This window comes from Vigna angularis, chromosome 2, assembly GCF_016808095.1.
Source record: "Vigna angularis cultivar LongXiaoDou No.4 chromosome 2, ASM1680809v1, whole genome shotgun sequence".
Taxonomy (NCBI): Eukaryota; Viridiplantae; Streptophyta; class Magnoliopsida; order Fabales; family Fabaceae; genus Vigna; species Vigna angularis.
In genome coordinates this window covers 1,925,528-1,941,090 of record NC_068971.1, presented here as the reverse complement: position 1 = coordinate 1,941,090, position 15,563 = coordinate 1,925,528, and the positions used below count along the sequence as shown (strand labels likewise).

At 34.0% G+C, this 15,563-nt stretch overlaps 1 protein-coding gene across 1 annotated transcript; it reads right to left on the bottom strand.

The window, feature by feature from the left end:
- Positions 1 to 8,633: 8,633 nt before the first annotated feature.
- Positions 8,634 to 14,417, bottom strand: LOC108329344 (RNA polymerase II C-terminal domain phosphatase-like 3). Its single transcript, XM_017563515.2, has 12 exons — positions 13,446 to 14,417; positions 13,217 to 13,340; positions 13,074 to 13,129; positions 12,912 to 12,975; positions 11,364 to 12,797; positions 10,485 to 11,120; positions 10,271 to 10,417; positions 9,908 to 10,176; positions 9,699 to 9,810; positions 9,361 to 9,618; positions 8,893 to 8,939; positions 8,634 to 8,792 (listed from the first exon to the last, which is right to left on the bottom strand). The coding sequence occupies exons 1-12, from the start codon at positions 14,060 to 14,062 to the stop codon at positions 8,729 to 8,731; spliced, it is 3,828 nt and encodes a 1,275-aa protein (XP_017419004.2). The 5' UTR covers positions 14,063 to 14,417; the 3' UTR covers positions 8,634 to 8,728.
- Positions 14,418 to 15,563: the final 1,146 nt, after the last annotated feature.

Below are 15,563 nucleotides of genomic sequence, written 5' to 3'. Positions count from 1 at the left end.
TGAGAGATGGAGATGGTAGAGAGGTTGTGATTGAAGAAGTTTTGTATGTACCAGGGTTGAAGACGAATCTACTAAGTCTAGGCCAATTGCTCCTAAAGGGATTTGTGATGAGAATGGAGGATCAAAAGAGAAGATTGATCATCCAAGCACATTTGTCCTAAAATAGGACATTTCGCATAGTGATGAATGCTGCCAAACATAAGTGCTTTGTTATATTAGAAAACAAAACATAATGGCTATGACATTTGAGGTTTGGACGTCTAAATTTTAGAGCTTTATCTCAATTGAGTCAACATGAAATGGTTAAATGTCTGTCTATGGTTGAAATTCTTATAGCAGTATGTAAATAGTGTGTTCAATGTAAGCAAACGAGACGAAGCTTTCAGAAGTTTTTGCCTCAAAGGACAACAGAGAAATTGAGTGTAGTATATTTGGATGTGTGTGGTCCTTTTTCGAACTAAAACACCTGGGGACAAGTATCTCTTGTTGTTTGTTGATTGATGATTGGACTAGGAAAAGTTGGACATACTTGCTACCAAGAAAAAATGAGGTGCTACAAGTTCTAAAAAAAATTCAAGAATATGGTGGAAAGACAAAGTGAGAAGAAGATAAAAATTTTGAGGAAGGATGACGGAAGAGAGTATACCTCTATGGAATTCAAGAAGTTTTTTGAAGAAGAAAGTATAGCACATGAGATTACCTCTCCTTATACACCACAACATAATGGTATTGCTGAAATGAAGAATAGAACTATTTTAAATATGGTCAAATGTATGCTGAAAAGCAAGAATCTTCCAAATTTTCTATGGAGATATGTTTTATTGAGAGTCACTTATATCATGAATAGATCACCAACAAAGAGGCCTAAAGGTGTTACACCTAAGGAAGCTTGGTCTGAGGTAAAACCAAGTGTTACTCATTTGAAAATATTTGGTTATGTGTGTTATAAACATGTACCAGATCACTTGAAAAAAAAGTTAGATAATAAAGAGGTGCCTCTAGTTATGGTTGGATATCACTATGCTAGAATGTATAAGTTATATAATCCTAAATTTGGACAAGTTGCAATTAGTAGAGATATTGTAGTTGATGAAACTAATTGAAATAAAAAAATTATATTTATTTATTTTTTAAATTTAAGATCTAAAATATATCAAAATTTTAAATAATAACAAATTTTAATTTTGCATCAAAGTTTAGAAACTAAAATAACCCTCAAAATAATAACATCAACTAATTAAAATTATTAAAAACACAAATATTATTCATTATTATCTTTAAAAAATAATTATCTTGACAACAAAGACAGTGATATATATATATATATATATATATATATATAACATAGTGGATCCCTTTGTGTCCAAAAGGCTCTAAATATTTTCGTTGCTGACCTCTTGTTCTTTATTTCCTTCATGTATTTTATTTTTTAGTGAACATTTTTAGTACAGCAAAGTTAAAAGAAAGCTTATAATAGATATACTGTAAAAGGAGTGAGAATATGTTACTGTCTCTCTTCTAATTAGGTTACTTTCTTTGGAAAAGTTATGAAGATTCTGCGGAATCTTCGAGGAAAAAAATCTAAGTCATTATATATAGTAAACTGAACAAAACTTATTCTTACGCAAGCCTTTAAAAAGAGAAAAGAAACTTTTCAACGAGAAACTGAAAAGAAGAAGAAAAATGTTTCTTGAACACAGTGCAACAATAAAAGTATTTAGGAAGAAGATTAGGTGACATGGTTAAACTATAATTAAAACACTTAATTAAGTAAGCTCTAAAAACAATTAAGAAATAATTGGAAAATGTGGCAGGAATGTGAAACCAAGAATAAAGATACGAGTGTCACAGCTTTGGATATTCGATGTTTTATAATACTGTCGATCAATAGATAATTTTCTTCCATTATAGTATAGGTTGTCATAAAATATTATTTTTTCACTTGTGAGAATAAAAAAAGATAAAAAAAATAAAGAGAGAAAATAGCAATATAAAATAAAAGAAGAGACAAATAAGAAGAAAATAAGACAAAAATAAAATATGCATTTATTCTAAGAGAATAAAATATTATACAATTAATGACAAATAAAAGTAATTTTATATAATCACAGTGCATTCCATATGATAAACGTTCATTTTTTTTTTTTTTAAAAATCAGGTTGATAATGATTAATAATTGATGTAACACTATTTTACAGGTACATCATCGTTAAGTTCTTGCAATAATCTATCATACCAAATTCAAACAAAGGAAACACAAGAAAAAAAATGTTAAGTTAGGTAATATATTGTATCAAAATATTATTAAAAAAAATTATATTAATGTATAATTATTCATAATTATCTTTTACAGTATCAAAGTATTGTCAGGAAAAATTATATTGACATATAATTGTTAATTTACATTAATTAATTAATTAATGATACCAAGAATAAGAAAGGAATAAAAACATTAGTTTTGTAAAAGGTGGAAACTTATATAAGAGAAAAAATAAAGGAAAGATTGGAAATTGCACCTTCTTTTTTCTGAGATTATTATGAGTAGACTAGAATATGGTGATCATCATGATTACCACTTAACATGTTTTGATAAAAGCTTCTTCTACTTCCTTCTCAACACAACCTTTCTCTCTCACTCACTCAATACAACCTTTTTCTCTCACTCACTAACATTTTTTTTCTCTCTCTTTTCAATCATATTATATTAATTATATTAAGAATAATGATATTTTGACAATATTTTAATATTATTTATGTGTCATTCTGTGATTGATTTATATTAGTGTTTATGATTATTATTATTATTGATTGTAGAGTAATTTTGGACCAATCACATAATGACACGTAGATAATATTAAAATATTGTCAAAAAAATATTGTCAAAATATCATTATCCTTATATTAAATCATAAAACCATGTTTGTATGCCATGTATCTTGCATTTTTACTCAAAATATTATCATAGCGATTCATCTCTCCTAGCATGTGTTTGATGAAGAAAGTCGTCTATCGATCGTATCAAAGATAGTTAAAAGTTTTCTTTGGCCAGAAAAAGAAGATCATAGCATCATTTGAGGTGCAATAATTATCGTTGGTTAATGATCTTTGCTTCTGAAATGATGATGATGATTATCCTTGGTTAATGATCGTGTCTTGAAAGGAATAATAATAGGATGAAATTAATATGCTTTTTTGATGAGGAATGAAAAAGTGATTGTGTTGGATAAGACAGAGAAGAGAATGAGGTCAAAATCACCTTTAGAATGGGACTGTGTTTCTCTTTCTCTTCTCTTTTTTTCACAGTAAAAAGCTTTCTACTCTAACAAACAAACGAAAGTAGGGTTTTTGGGGGTATGCTCTGTGACAGAACCCTCTATAAATATTAATCTATATATATAAAATATGTATTACTCGCAGATAAGGTCAGTCGTTTAATGATTTTTGTAAGATATGTTTTGGACCCAACCCACTTCTCATAAAAGGTGAAACATGATAGGTTAAATAATTTTGGACAATTATTTCCTGTATTCTATCATTTTCTTCCTACACCCTATCACTTCCGAAATACAATAAACAATTCCTAGTTTTTTTTAAAAAAAATCAATCACACCCTCTTTTTCCAGAAAATATTTTCGGAAAACTTTTGATGAAGGTGGGAGGAGAAATTTGACGGGGTGTAAGAAGGAATTGTCAATAACTTTTCATTCTTCATTACCCGACTTGTAGTGGGTTGATGAAATTGGACTCCTAAAAAATTAAATAAACTAAAGTTATAATTAGGTATTATATTTGATGGAATATTTTTAAGAGATTTATTAGACATAAATTATATATATGTGATTTTAGCTTCAATCCATACAAAAAAATTAATTGACACAACTTTTAATATAAAACATTGAGTTTATAAATATTACATCTTATATAGTATATAAAGGTGAATTCCTCTCCCATTATATATTTTCTTTCAAATATGATTATATGTATTTATACCGTTGTTGTTGTGATGGATAATTTTTTTCAAGAAAGTTTTATTAGAGAGAACTTAAGTATATGTGAGTTTAGTTTTAACCCACATAGATAATTGATATCATTTTTAATCTAAAATGTCAAAGCATTGGATTTATGGATATTTTCACCTATATGATGGGTAATTTTGTCATCTTTATTAAATTCACATTTATTATTTTCAACAATATTAGTTCATCTAAACATATTTGGTTTTATAAGAACCTAGAAATTTGAGTAATTAAAGTAGACGTGTGTCTTACTTTAATGAAGCCATCTTATTTTAATAATAAAGGTTTTGTAATATAAAAAGAAGTTTATATCGCATCTTATTATATAAAACACAAACCATCTCTCTAAAAACTCTTCTATTGAGTTCTCTATTTTTTCTAACTTTTGAGTCATTTTTTTGACAATCAGGATGTGCTTAAATGATCAAAGCATCGAGGTCTACATTTCTATGCGATCAATTTCATCTATAGAGCAAGTAAGTTTTGGCTCCTTTTTCCTTTTACCATATGTTCTAAAATCTTCGATTTTGAGGATTGATGCATGTGTTCACCCTTATCTATTTCTCGTTCTTTGTCAATCAACGATCCTAATGATCTATTATGATCTTAATTATGAGTTTTATAGGCATTTCTAGGGTTCCTTGATCTTGAAGCATGGGTTTGACGTGTATAGAGCTTGGTAGCTTCAGTGTAAGGTAAGGAAAGCTAATATTATTTTCTAATTTAATTATTAAGTATAAAATAATGGTTGGAAGTATATGAAATTGATGCATGTCGTGGATTGTGTGGAAAATGATGATTATTGGTTGAATGATGTTGTGTACTTTGTTGAGTATGTTTGGAACTAATTAGTTGTCATGAACTATGTTGTTGTTATATTGTATTGATGATTTCAATTAGTTGAAATGGTTAAAGAGTGGTGAGTATCAAAGTAAATGGTTTGGTATTTGAAATGGAGATCTTAATAAGCAAAATTGTAAGATAATGGTTGGAATGAGTAATCTTGTATTTCAGGTCTATTTTCATGTCAATAAACACTTGTTGGAGCTTAAAGATAGATTATATATGGGTTACAAACTGATGTTAGTTGGTAAGGTGAAGTTTAGAAGGTTTTAAGCTTAATTTTAGGGGTTTGAACATTTGAGAATTTGAATTAGTGATCAAATGGGAGGAGTTGAGTTTTTAGGGTTGTCTTATGGTCCTTTTAAACTTGCAGAAGTTTTTATTTAAGAGGAATCTGATGTAAAATCAGTTTTTAGTCTTGGTTGGTTTTTGGGTCCTATTTAAAGGGTTTTAATAGATGAATTTCTAAAGGAATGATTTTATAGAGAAACCTGATGTTTGGGGTTGGTGTCTAGACCATTCAAGACTTGTATAGCCTTTTTTCTCAACCAAATTTGAGGTAAAATGTTTAGAACCTGATATATGATTTTTAGTTGTAGATTGATCGGTTGAACCTTGATTCCTTACCAAATCATCAAATTGGTATCTAATTCAAGTTATAAACATGTTTTTGAATCATTCTCATTGTCTAGGATGTCATTTTGATCATTTGGATAGGTATTGGGTCAACTAAAGCTAGTTTTAGAGTTGCTTATTTTCTAGTATAGGACTGAGCGTCACCATTTCAGTGGTGCTAGGGCTGAGCACCAAGAAAGTAGCGTTGAGTGTCACTTTCCAATGGGGATAGGGCTAAGTGGCAGAATGCTGAGGCTAAGTGCCATGGGTGCAATATTGGTTTATGATCCTTGTTCTCTTGTTCTTGTTGGCTTTTGAGTTGTATTTGGTACTTTGATAACTTGATTGTGTTGTTTTTTGTTCTTTTGGTGGATGCTCAGTGATTTCATGTGATTGGTATGCAATGTGGGTATGAAATTATGTTTGTGGATGGAATGTTATGGTAAAGAATTCCAAGGAGGAATTTCTTATTAGGGGTTCAATATGTGTTTGGTATAAATGTAAGAAGCTTGATATAGGGTTTATCTTGACACTCTAATAATCATTCATGCTCAATTAAAGAGTGATGAGTCATGTCGTAAGAGGAGGAGGTCCTAGCCTGCGACCTTTCTTCATGGTGACAAAGGGCGTTTTAACGGAATAACCTAGTGTGGTAGCTTTGAGTGAGTCAGTTGTTTCACCACACAAGTGCAGAACCTTTTCATGGCTCAACATTTATACTATATTGTAAAGGGTTTGGCCAAGTCTGAGCCAGTGGTGTGAATGACAAAGATGTTTTGATAGGAGTGGTGTGAATGAGAAAGATGTTTTGATAGGTGTGAATTGAGTTGTATGATGAAATTTTATTTTACCATGTTAAACTGTTTTATCATTAGCTTACCTTTGTTTTTGTTTTTATTTGTCTGTGTGTTTTTTCTTTTTTGATGATCACCTTAAATTAGTGTGAACTTAGGAAGGACATATTTCCAGTTGTCTCAACATGAGTGTGAAGCAGCATCATAAATAATTTTTTTTATTTTTCAGGTGTAGACTTTTCTTCATCATAAATCTATAATTATTGTTTTAAGTTAAAGTTTTATTTTAATAGTTTTATACTATTAAAAATGAGAAGTTATATATTCACTATATTTAACCTTATGTATACGTTACCAACCCAACCTAGTACCAATTACTTTTGTAAAATACGATTTATTATTTTTAATATGAATTATTGATTAATGTTTTAATATTGTGTTTGTTATATTGTCTTTGTGCCTTCTGTGGGTTTTCTTTTGGGCAGTTTTGAAAAGAAAAACACCCGCGGTCCCCTCTTTCCTTCCTTTTTTTGTACCGATTGCTTTTTCTTATTATGTTTATTATATACTCGCACCTAACTAAACACTGTTAAATTGATTTTGCGAACATAACATTGTTGGTTTGTAAAAGTCTGAACTTGAAATCTGTGATGTGAAGACTATGTACAGAGTCCGAATTTTGTCTCATGCCCTATCCATTTCAGTCTAGTCCAAATCTCACTCTCAAATTCAAGCCAACAATAACTTATATAGAAAGAACCCACCAACCCACACAAACCCATAACAGCAATTTAATGTTTTATTTATGAAGAAAAACAAATAATAGCCCCAATAATTCCCTGATACTATGTCTGTGTCAATTAACTTCTTTTGTTGAAATACAATATGTTTAGCTCAAATATTTCATGAAATATAGTTGATAAAAGAAATGCTAAAGTAACCGGGTCATTTTAATCATTTTAAAATTTCAAATATTAATTTAAAACATCAAACAAAGTAAATTTTAAATAACTTTTTAAAAAAAATCCAAAAATATTTATAAAATTTAACTAAATTTCTTTGTATTGTTTTCCTATACTATTTTATCCAAAAATAACTTATACAGAATTAATTTAATATATAAAAAAGCACTTTCTTTATAATTTTCTTCTTCATATTACTTATAAAAAAGTTTTAAAAGAGTAAGAAAATCGAGTGGCATGACTCTTTTCTTACAAGTGTAGTCCAATAGAGGATCCTTTTATCATTAAGTTAATTGCGTAAAAACATAATATCTTAAAACAGTTGGGGGCAGTAACATTATTTTTTCAAGATTTTATAAAAGAACAAAAGAAAATGTAAAGCAGAACTACAGCGTTGATATAAAAACATTTTATCATTAAAATGAAATTTATAGATAGTTTACTGGGAGGCAGAGTTTTACTCAGGTGCCAGAGAGGAGACCAAAAGGGCAAACAAGGGATCAATAATGTTGCCAAAAATGAACAGGCACGATAACGTGACTCTTATAAGGGTACAATTTGTGTGGTCCTTTTTCAGTACTGCACAAGAATCTGTATCTTTATTGTTGGGGCATTTATACAGACCACGAATTTTATTCTTTTACTATTTTGGCCCCAAGGGCTTTAAATGAAATATTGAATTAGAATGCCACTTTAATAAAATTTTCAAGATTTTCCTATTGAATTGTTGTAAAGCAACGCAATCCGCATAAATTGAAGGAAATAGCAAGCAAAAGCTTTAGACTAAAAATCACGGTTAGACTTATAAATGCTTCCTTTCATTTTCTACCTTTTGCTCCCTCCCTGCAAAGCTTTTGTTGTTTTGGGGGAGAGAGTAGTGAATGGTGTGAATTACTTTAAACCCTTGAAATGCTTTTACAGTGACGCATTGATATACAAATTCAGTTATCAGAAACTCATTTTGCTCGGCCATGAATCAGTTTTCCAAACATTCCGACTCAACTGATCTAGCATCTCCTCCTTATACCTCCCTTACCTCAGGCTGAGTTCCTCCACAATTTACACTTCAAGACTGAGGTATTTAACTTTCATTTTGTCAGCAAAAAATAAATTTCACACTCAATACCATCTCAAGGCAAAATTTTCTGGGGGAACTACTCACAGGCCACCCCACAAAATGTAACTCACCTAGTGCCTACGCCAGTCAACCAATTCTGTCAAGCCTACAGCACCGATCCCTTATGTCCCATGAATCACAAGGGCATTACACACTGTCCTCCATTTAACTCCTCCACAACTGGCTAGTCATCTTAGTAAAACTACATACACTCGCCAACCACCATCTCCATTCACACAGTCATCATGAATTAAAACTATCTCTGCTGACCAGTTCTGATCTAATGGTTTCACCCCCCCCCCCCCCCCAAAAATCAATGTGATTCTTGATTTATGTTATCACAATTTTAGTTAATGAAAGAGAATTAAGTCGGTTTCTTTTTTATGGTTTAATGGCAAAATCTTGCTCGTTCGCCCTCCTATATAGCAATGCCGATGCTTCCACCCTGTTTTTCACGAGGGAAGGGGAAAGAAGCAGCAATTGTCAAATTCAAGAACAAAAAAGGCCAGAAGGACTAGCATAAATGTAAATTCTGACATACTCACCAGCCAGGATGGACAACAAATCTTCCAGTGGAAAGAGCCCAGTTCACCTGCTCAATAAAAAAGGAAAAAAAAAAATAAAGTAGCACTTGTCAGGCTTCAAAAATTAATGCACAAGAACTAGGAGTGAAGATTTTAAATCATGCTCATCCTGGTGGAATTGTGGAAATAAGCAGAGAAAATAGAAATAGGTGCCCTTTTACTGACAGAAGTAAAATGATCTTTCATCAGTTCTCTAAACATGGCGAGCACTATTAAGAATTAAAACACAAATAATTTCATTTGCAGTCAATTTCATCGATAGATAGCCCTTTTATCCTATCAAGGGTTACTCTGACATATTATGAAGAACTATAGCATTGCAGAATCTAATTTTGTTGACTAGTTTAATACAACAAATAAACAAAACAAGGCATGCTTTGTAGACAGACACTAACATAACGCATTGAGACTTAGGACATAAAACTATACCTTATCAGTCCCCAGGGAATTCGCAACTACATGAGTAACTTGTTCATCAATCTGGTTGGTGCATACAGCACCAAACTGTTCAGCTGTCTGCCACAATGGGTGAAGGTGAGGATTTGCTTCACCAACAGGAAACACCCTACTAAATACTATACGACAGCCAGCTAAGATTTTTCTCTGCTCTGACGCTAGTATATTTCTGACATCAACTTCTTCTAAGGATTGCGAAGCAAAAAAGTTTTGATGTATTCTCTCAATAACCTATGAGGGAAGTGAAGAAATTATGAACTGGAATAACAAGCCATCCCAAATTCAAGAGAAAAAAACTGCTAAAAACTCACTGCCAAAGATGAAGCCAGGGTTCCAGCTTCAGGTCTCTCATCGTGATCAATCTCAAGAAGGGAAGGACCAGGCAATCCAAACTGACGTCTACTACAGGGGAAGTACGTATACCTACAATATATTAAAAATTAATATAGGGAAGATTCATTGGCCCAATTTACAAAACCAAAAGAGAATTGCATGAGTTCAAAACCCATGCTAGACAGACCTTTCCACCACTATCAAGTTCAGTTTGTTATGAGGCCAGACCCTCACAGAATCATCTATGATTACAACTGCTGATTCCATTCCCAAAACGCCTTCCAAATCTTTGCTTTTGGGAGCCCTCTCCTCACCATCAACTGAATCAGTATCATCACCTCTAGAAATAACTCTTCCAGCAAACAGAACTCCCTTTGGATCAAGTACCTTTGCCATTTCTGTTGCATATAGTTTGTTTCCCATAGTGTAAAGATGTAGCTCATAGAGCTTACTAGCCTATAAAGCATTTGGGAAAGATGTGAATCTTTTAATTCCAAATGTAGCCCTTGTAATATGGCAGGCCTAAAGCAAATAATAGAATTCATGTTACCTTCTCCAAGAAGTTCCAGATTCCTGGTCTGAGTTTAGTCCACATTCCCATATGAGGAAAGCGAAAAAGATGTCTGTGAGGCTTCTCACGGTCCTGTTCTTCTTTTTTTCTCAATATTTCGTCATGCACAGGATCAACTTCCACAAACTGAGAAAATGTTAGCATGCAGTAACACAAACTTTAATCCAAAAAGAACTAACTTCATGCAAATTACCTTGGCAGAATTAAGTAGAGTGTGGTCTAGGTCCAATACAAGACACAATTTCCTAGCGGCAAACATTTTATTCTGTTCTTCGATCCTCCTTGCCCTCTCCCTCTGAATAGCAGCCTTCTGCTGCTCATCATAACCTTCAAAAAGATGTTCAACATCTCCCCATGTACTCTGGGATCGAGAGGTACCTGGTGCACATATTTCATGAGCTGATCCTACTGTGCCAGCTTGCAAGTTCTGAGAGTTTGACACAACAGATTTCTGCTCCCCTCTATCTATATTAAGGGGGACAGATGCAGAAGAAAAACTTTGAGCTGCAGTTGAGTGAGTAGATGATTCTTGGGAAACAGACATAATATCAGCAATGTTTTTCAGATTCTTGGTGAATTGCCGAGTAATATCAGGTGCTGCACCTGATTGTGTGGGTACTAATTTAGTGTCCACCCTGCCCTCCAGCTTCTGGGCATTGACATTTTCCCCAGTTACCTGGCTGTTAGACACAGGGGATACAATGGCTTTGTGTAGCTCATTCACTATGTTCCCACTCTTTTGAACAGAGTTATTAGTGTGGAGAATGCGCCTTGGATCACGGGGTTTCATGCGAATCTTTCCTGAATAATCATCTTGTAGGCTTTGTGCCTGATTCAGTCAACCACAAAAAAAAAAATGTAAAATCCAATGAGCTTGAAGGGGATTTTATGACACTTAATTCACTTTCAAATTCTCAAATCAATTCTTTAGTCAAGATTCATAATTTTAAAAATTCAATTTAATCTTAAGAAACAATAGGAAGAAATAAATATATAATTGGATAATAACACCACAGACAGAAGTGAATATTCAAAAATTGACAAAACAAACAATCTCATTAAAGCATTTTACCGTAGAAGTTGATTGTGATGAAACTGGAAGCATTCCAACAGAAGTTTGAAGACCAGTGGCCATTGATGAACCGATACTCACAGTGGAGTCTGTTCCCGTTGCCGAATTTGAGCTTGTTGGATTCAGAATATTTGTAGCAGAATCAGAAGATTTATTCACGGCATTTCTTAATCTGTTTTGCTGCTCGAAAATTAAGCCTAGCAACATGGTTGGATTTACAACTATATCTTTCAATACAGCAGGTAAGGAAGATGCTATGTTGCTACTTGTAATTGGTACCTGTTCATTTCTAATGCTTGTTGCATTGAAAGCAACAGAACCAGAACAAGAGCTACTGACTGTATTCAAAGTCTTTTTGGGTTCAGGTGCAAATTTGTCCATTAAATTATTCTTCTCTATCAACTCAGTTCCAGGCCCAGTATTATCTTCCAACCAACCTCCAGTTCCAGCTATAGTTCTTACTTGACTCGAATTATGCTCAATATTTTCCAATGAACTTTTTAGTCTTTTTGATACAGTTACATCAAAAGGCTCCTCAACAGCCTTTTGTTTCCTTGAAATTGCTGATCCAGCGTATTCCACTTTAGGCATATTATTTATCACAACGGAATGGTTATCCACAGCATTTGCTTCAGAGTTAATAAGTCGACGCCTAGGATCTCTACTTTTTGCCGAGCTTTTCACAGGGAAAGACCCCGGACCTGCTGCATCAACTCTAGAATTAATCAATCCAAGCAGTCTGGAGTTATCCATGGAAGTACCAGAAACAGGTGGCTGATCTATAAGGGTTGGCTTAGTGGTTGTTAAAAAACCACCGATAGATGCACTAGAGACCTCCTCGTTTGTATCAACAACCATATCATCGCAGTCACCCGAAGGAGTTGGACTTGGTAGTTTATCATTTGTAAAAAGGGAACTTCGACCAAACTTCTGTTGATATGTGGAAACAGCTTTCAAAGCATCAGTTTCATACAGATGAAATTTAGTAGAACCTTCACTGTCAACTTCCACCTTCCCAGGCTGCATCTTAGCTGCTGAACCAGATTTAACCATGGCCTCTCCAACAGAAAGTAATTTATTCACAGGGAAGCAGGAAGGTGCCTCTCGGGTTGGTGATGGTAAACTGTCTGCATCATGATCCTTGTGAAGGTCTAGCAGAGGGAGCAGAATCCCTCTACCTTTAATACTATTTTGTCCAAATTTTAAAGCCCGTGATCCCCCAATTATGTCACTATGCAAAGGCTTAACAGAAGAAATCAATGCAGTTGCTTCTACTGCTTGATTTTCTTGAATATTTATAGAATGGGTCTGCACTTCTAAAGCTGAATTTTCCTGAGACTTTATCTCAGGGGTCTGAGATTCTGTCTTCGTGTAAATAGCCTCGCTACTTCCTAAAGCACCAACAGAATCAATTGCAGTCATCATGCCCTGGATCTGATCGAAGGAACAAACACATTTCAGATTATATCCAATCTTTGAATTTTCAAATTGAAAATTATGACAAAGATAATGAAAATATTTCCTAATTTCACTTTCATTAAACGTCACCTCTTCTATATGCTTTGGAGAAAATAATTGAGCCTGTTCTTGATCCTTCACAGAAGAAAGCAACCTGACATCAAAATTGTAGCCAAGGAAACATAAGTTAGTGATAGAAGACCCTTGAAATAATTCACAGCACAACCTAACAACTTGTATTTTGAAAAAAACCTTAAAATGTTATCCTTGTTCCGTTCCTTATCCGAAGAGTCCATAGAGCGAAATACCTAAAATAAATCATAAAACAATAAGACAAAATTCTCACTACAAGAAGGAATGATATCAACAAAAGAAAAAAATATTGTAGGTCTTACAGAATAAACCACTTCAATTGCATTAAATGACAATCGAATGAGATCATCCTTCTCAGAATCAGCAGGTCTAGAGAACACCTCTGGAAGGGCATTAAGCAGCCTACTGGAAGTTTGAACAAATGACCTACAATAATAAATCACAGTCTATTTAATTTGACGAATTTGTAATGTGTCTCCAATGGCAAAATTTCAGTGAAAATGAACAAAGCCCATGAACAGCACCACTTACTCCGCCACATTAGCAACTGTAACACCCTCCAGAACGTTCCTCACACCAAGCTGCTCAGAATCAGAAACACCCTTTTTTACACACAACTGCTCAGAATCAGAAACAGTCTCTGAAACAACAGAATCAGCCACAACACTCTCTGCCTCTGTTTCAGGGTCAGCATCGGCATCAATCTCACCCTCCTCCAACTCCCCTTCCTCTTTGTCCATATCCACAACAACCACCTCCTTAGGATTCCCAGAAACAGAAGACGATCGATTGGAGTTGTTGTTACCATTAGCATTGGCGTCAGAGTCCAGTTCCATCACAAAAATATCATTCAAAGGCTTGTTCTGCACGGCTTGTGCCCAAGCAAGGTTATACAAACCCGAAGCATATCCCCGGCAAATAGTAGGGTACTTTGAGTAAAGATCATGAACAGCCCAAACCCTAGCATCACTTCCATTGGGTTTATTGTTATTATTCACCTTAACATCCTGCTTATTGAAATCCGCTTCTGAAATCTCTTCCACCGAAGCAGTATCCGAAATCTCGCCCTCTTCCACATCCTCAACCTCCTTACCCATCTTCTCCAATTTTCCTAATTTCTGACAATCCAACAACGATCCGAAAACCATAGAAAGCAGAGACAAACAACAAACAAACCACCACGAATCGCACGATCTAAATGGCGGAAAAGTTTTACCGCAAAGTGATTAATTAGGGTTTATATTTGGGTCCTTCGAAATCTCTCAAGATTTAGGGCGCGACAACTGTGCTAAAACAAAATCCGAAGTTTCACTGTGTCGGATCTGTTTCGTGAGATCGGAATCGCAGAGAGTTCTCTTCGGATCCGACGAGCGATGAAAGAATCAGGTTTTTCGAAAGAGCGATGGGAAAGAAAGAACAGTAACGATAATAGTGAAAATTGATTATAATAATAATTGATAATGAAAAACAGAAAGAAAATATGATACGCGAAGGTGGCGGACGAATAGCAAAATCAGGGAGCGAGAGAGAGTTTTATAGGGATACGACACGAAGGAGAATCTAAGTGTGATGGGTTTTGAATCTAGACCGTCCACGTCACTGATCCGCGAAAAGAACACCGTGGGCTTAGTTGCTTACGAACGAGAATGACCCATGTACAACCTATACTATTACGAGTAACACTATTCCTGTGTTTCCTTTTCCGTTAAATATTTTTAACCGTGTTTTTAAACGATCATTTTCATACTTCTAATATCTTTTTTCACTAACTTATGCCATTATAGATACATATTATTCCATTTCAGATTATATTTTTTGAGATTTTTTCATATACATATCCTCGTTCAAATATTATTATTTTTTAGGATATACGAACATTAATACAAATATATTGCGTAACAAAATTTAAATTTTATTTAGTTAATTCATAGAGATTAACCCTTTTTTCCTAAGTTTATTCGAGTGGTTTATTTACGGTGGAAGATTTTAAAGTTAATTTTTGACCTTTTATATTTTACTATTTGTTTTGGTGGAAAGTTTGTGGGATCAAGACGCTAACCTTTCTGACTTGGTTTTCCTTTTTCTGACCTCTGCTCCAAGTTCGACTCAAAAGGGGAGGTACGTGTAAAGGCACTCCGACGCTCAAGTTAGGCGTCTGTTGAAAGAGTTGTTGCTCACAAATGAATATTATGGTAATTGATTATTGTGAACTCAGTAGAGCGTGACTAGAATGTTTTGGAGTGTCCCTTTAACCTCCTTCGCTGATGGTTCTGACCTTGTATTTATAGGTTGTCTCCTGAATCTAATATGATACATGCCCAATAAAATATAAACAGATTTACCTTAAAGTCTGGTTGGTTACCTTAAAATTCGGTTGGTTTCTCATAAACCGCCTATCGGATCTTTAATCAGATATCTTTGATTATTTTATCATTCATTAGACACTTGGTCCAATAATAAGCACTAGCCCAATTGTGGCCCAGATCGATTGCTCTTGTTGGCTATAGTGGTGATCGAATGGTGATGATCGTTCAGTAAGTATAACTGACGAGCGGTGTCGCCCCAGCTTTAATAAAAACGATCGCCCTTATTGGCTATAGTAGTGACCGAACGGTGATGACCGTTCGGTAAGTACAACTGACTGGCGTT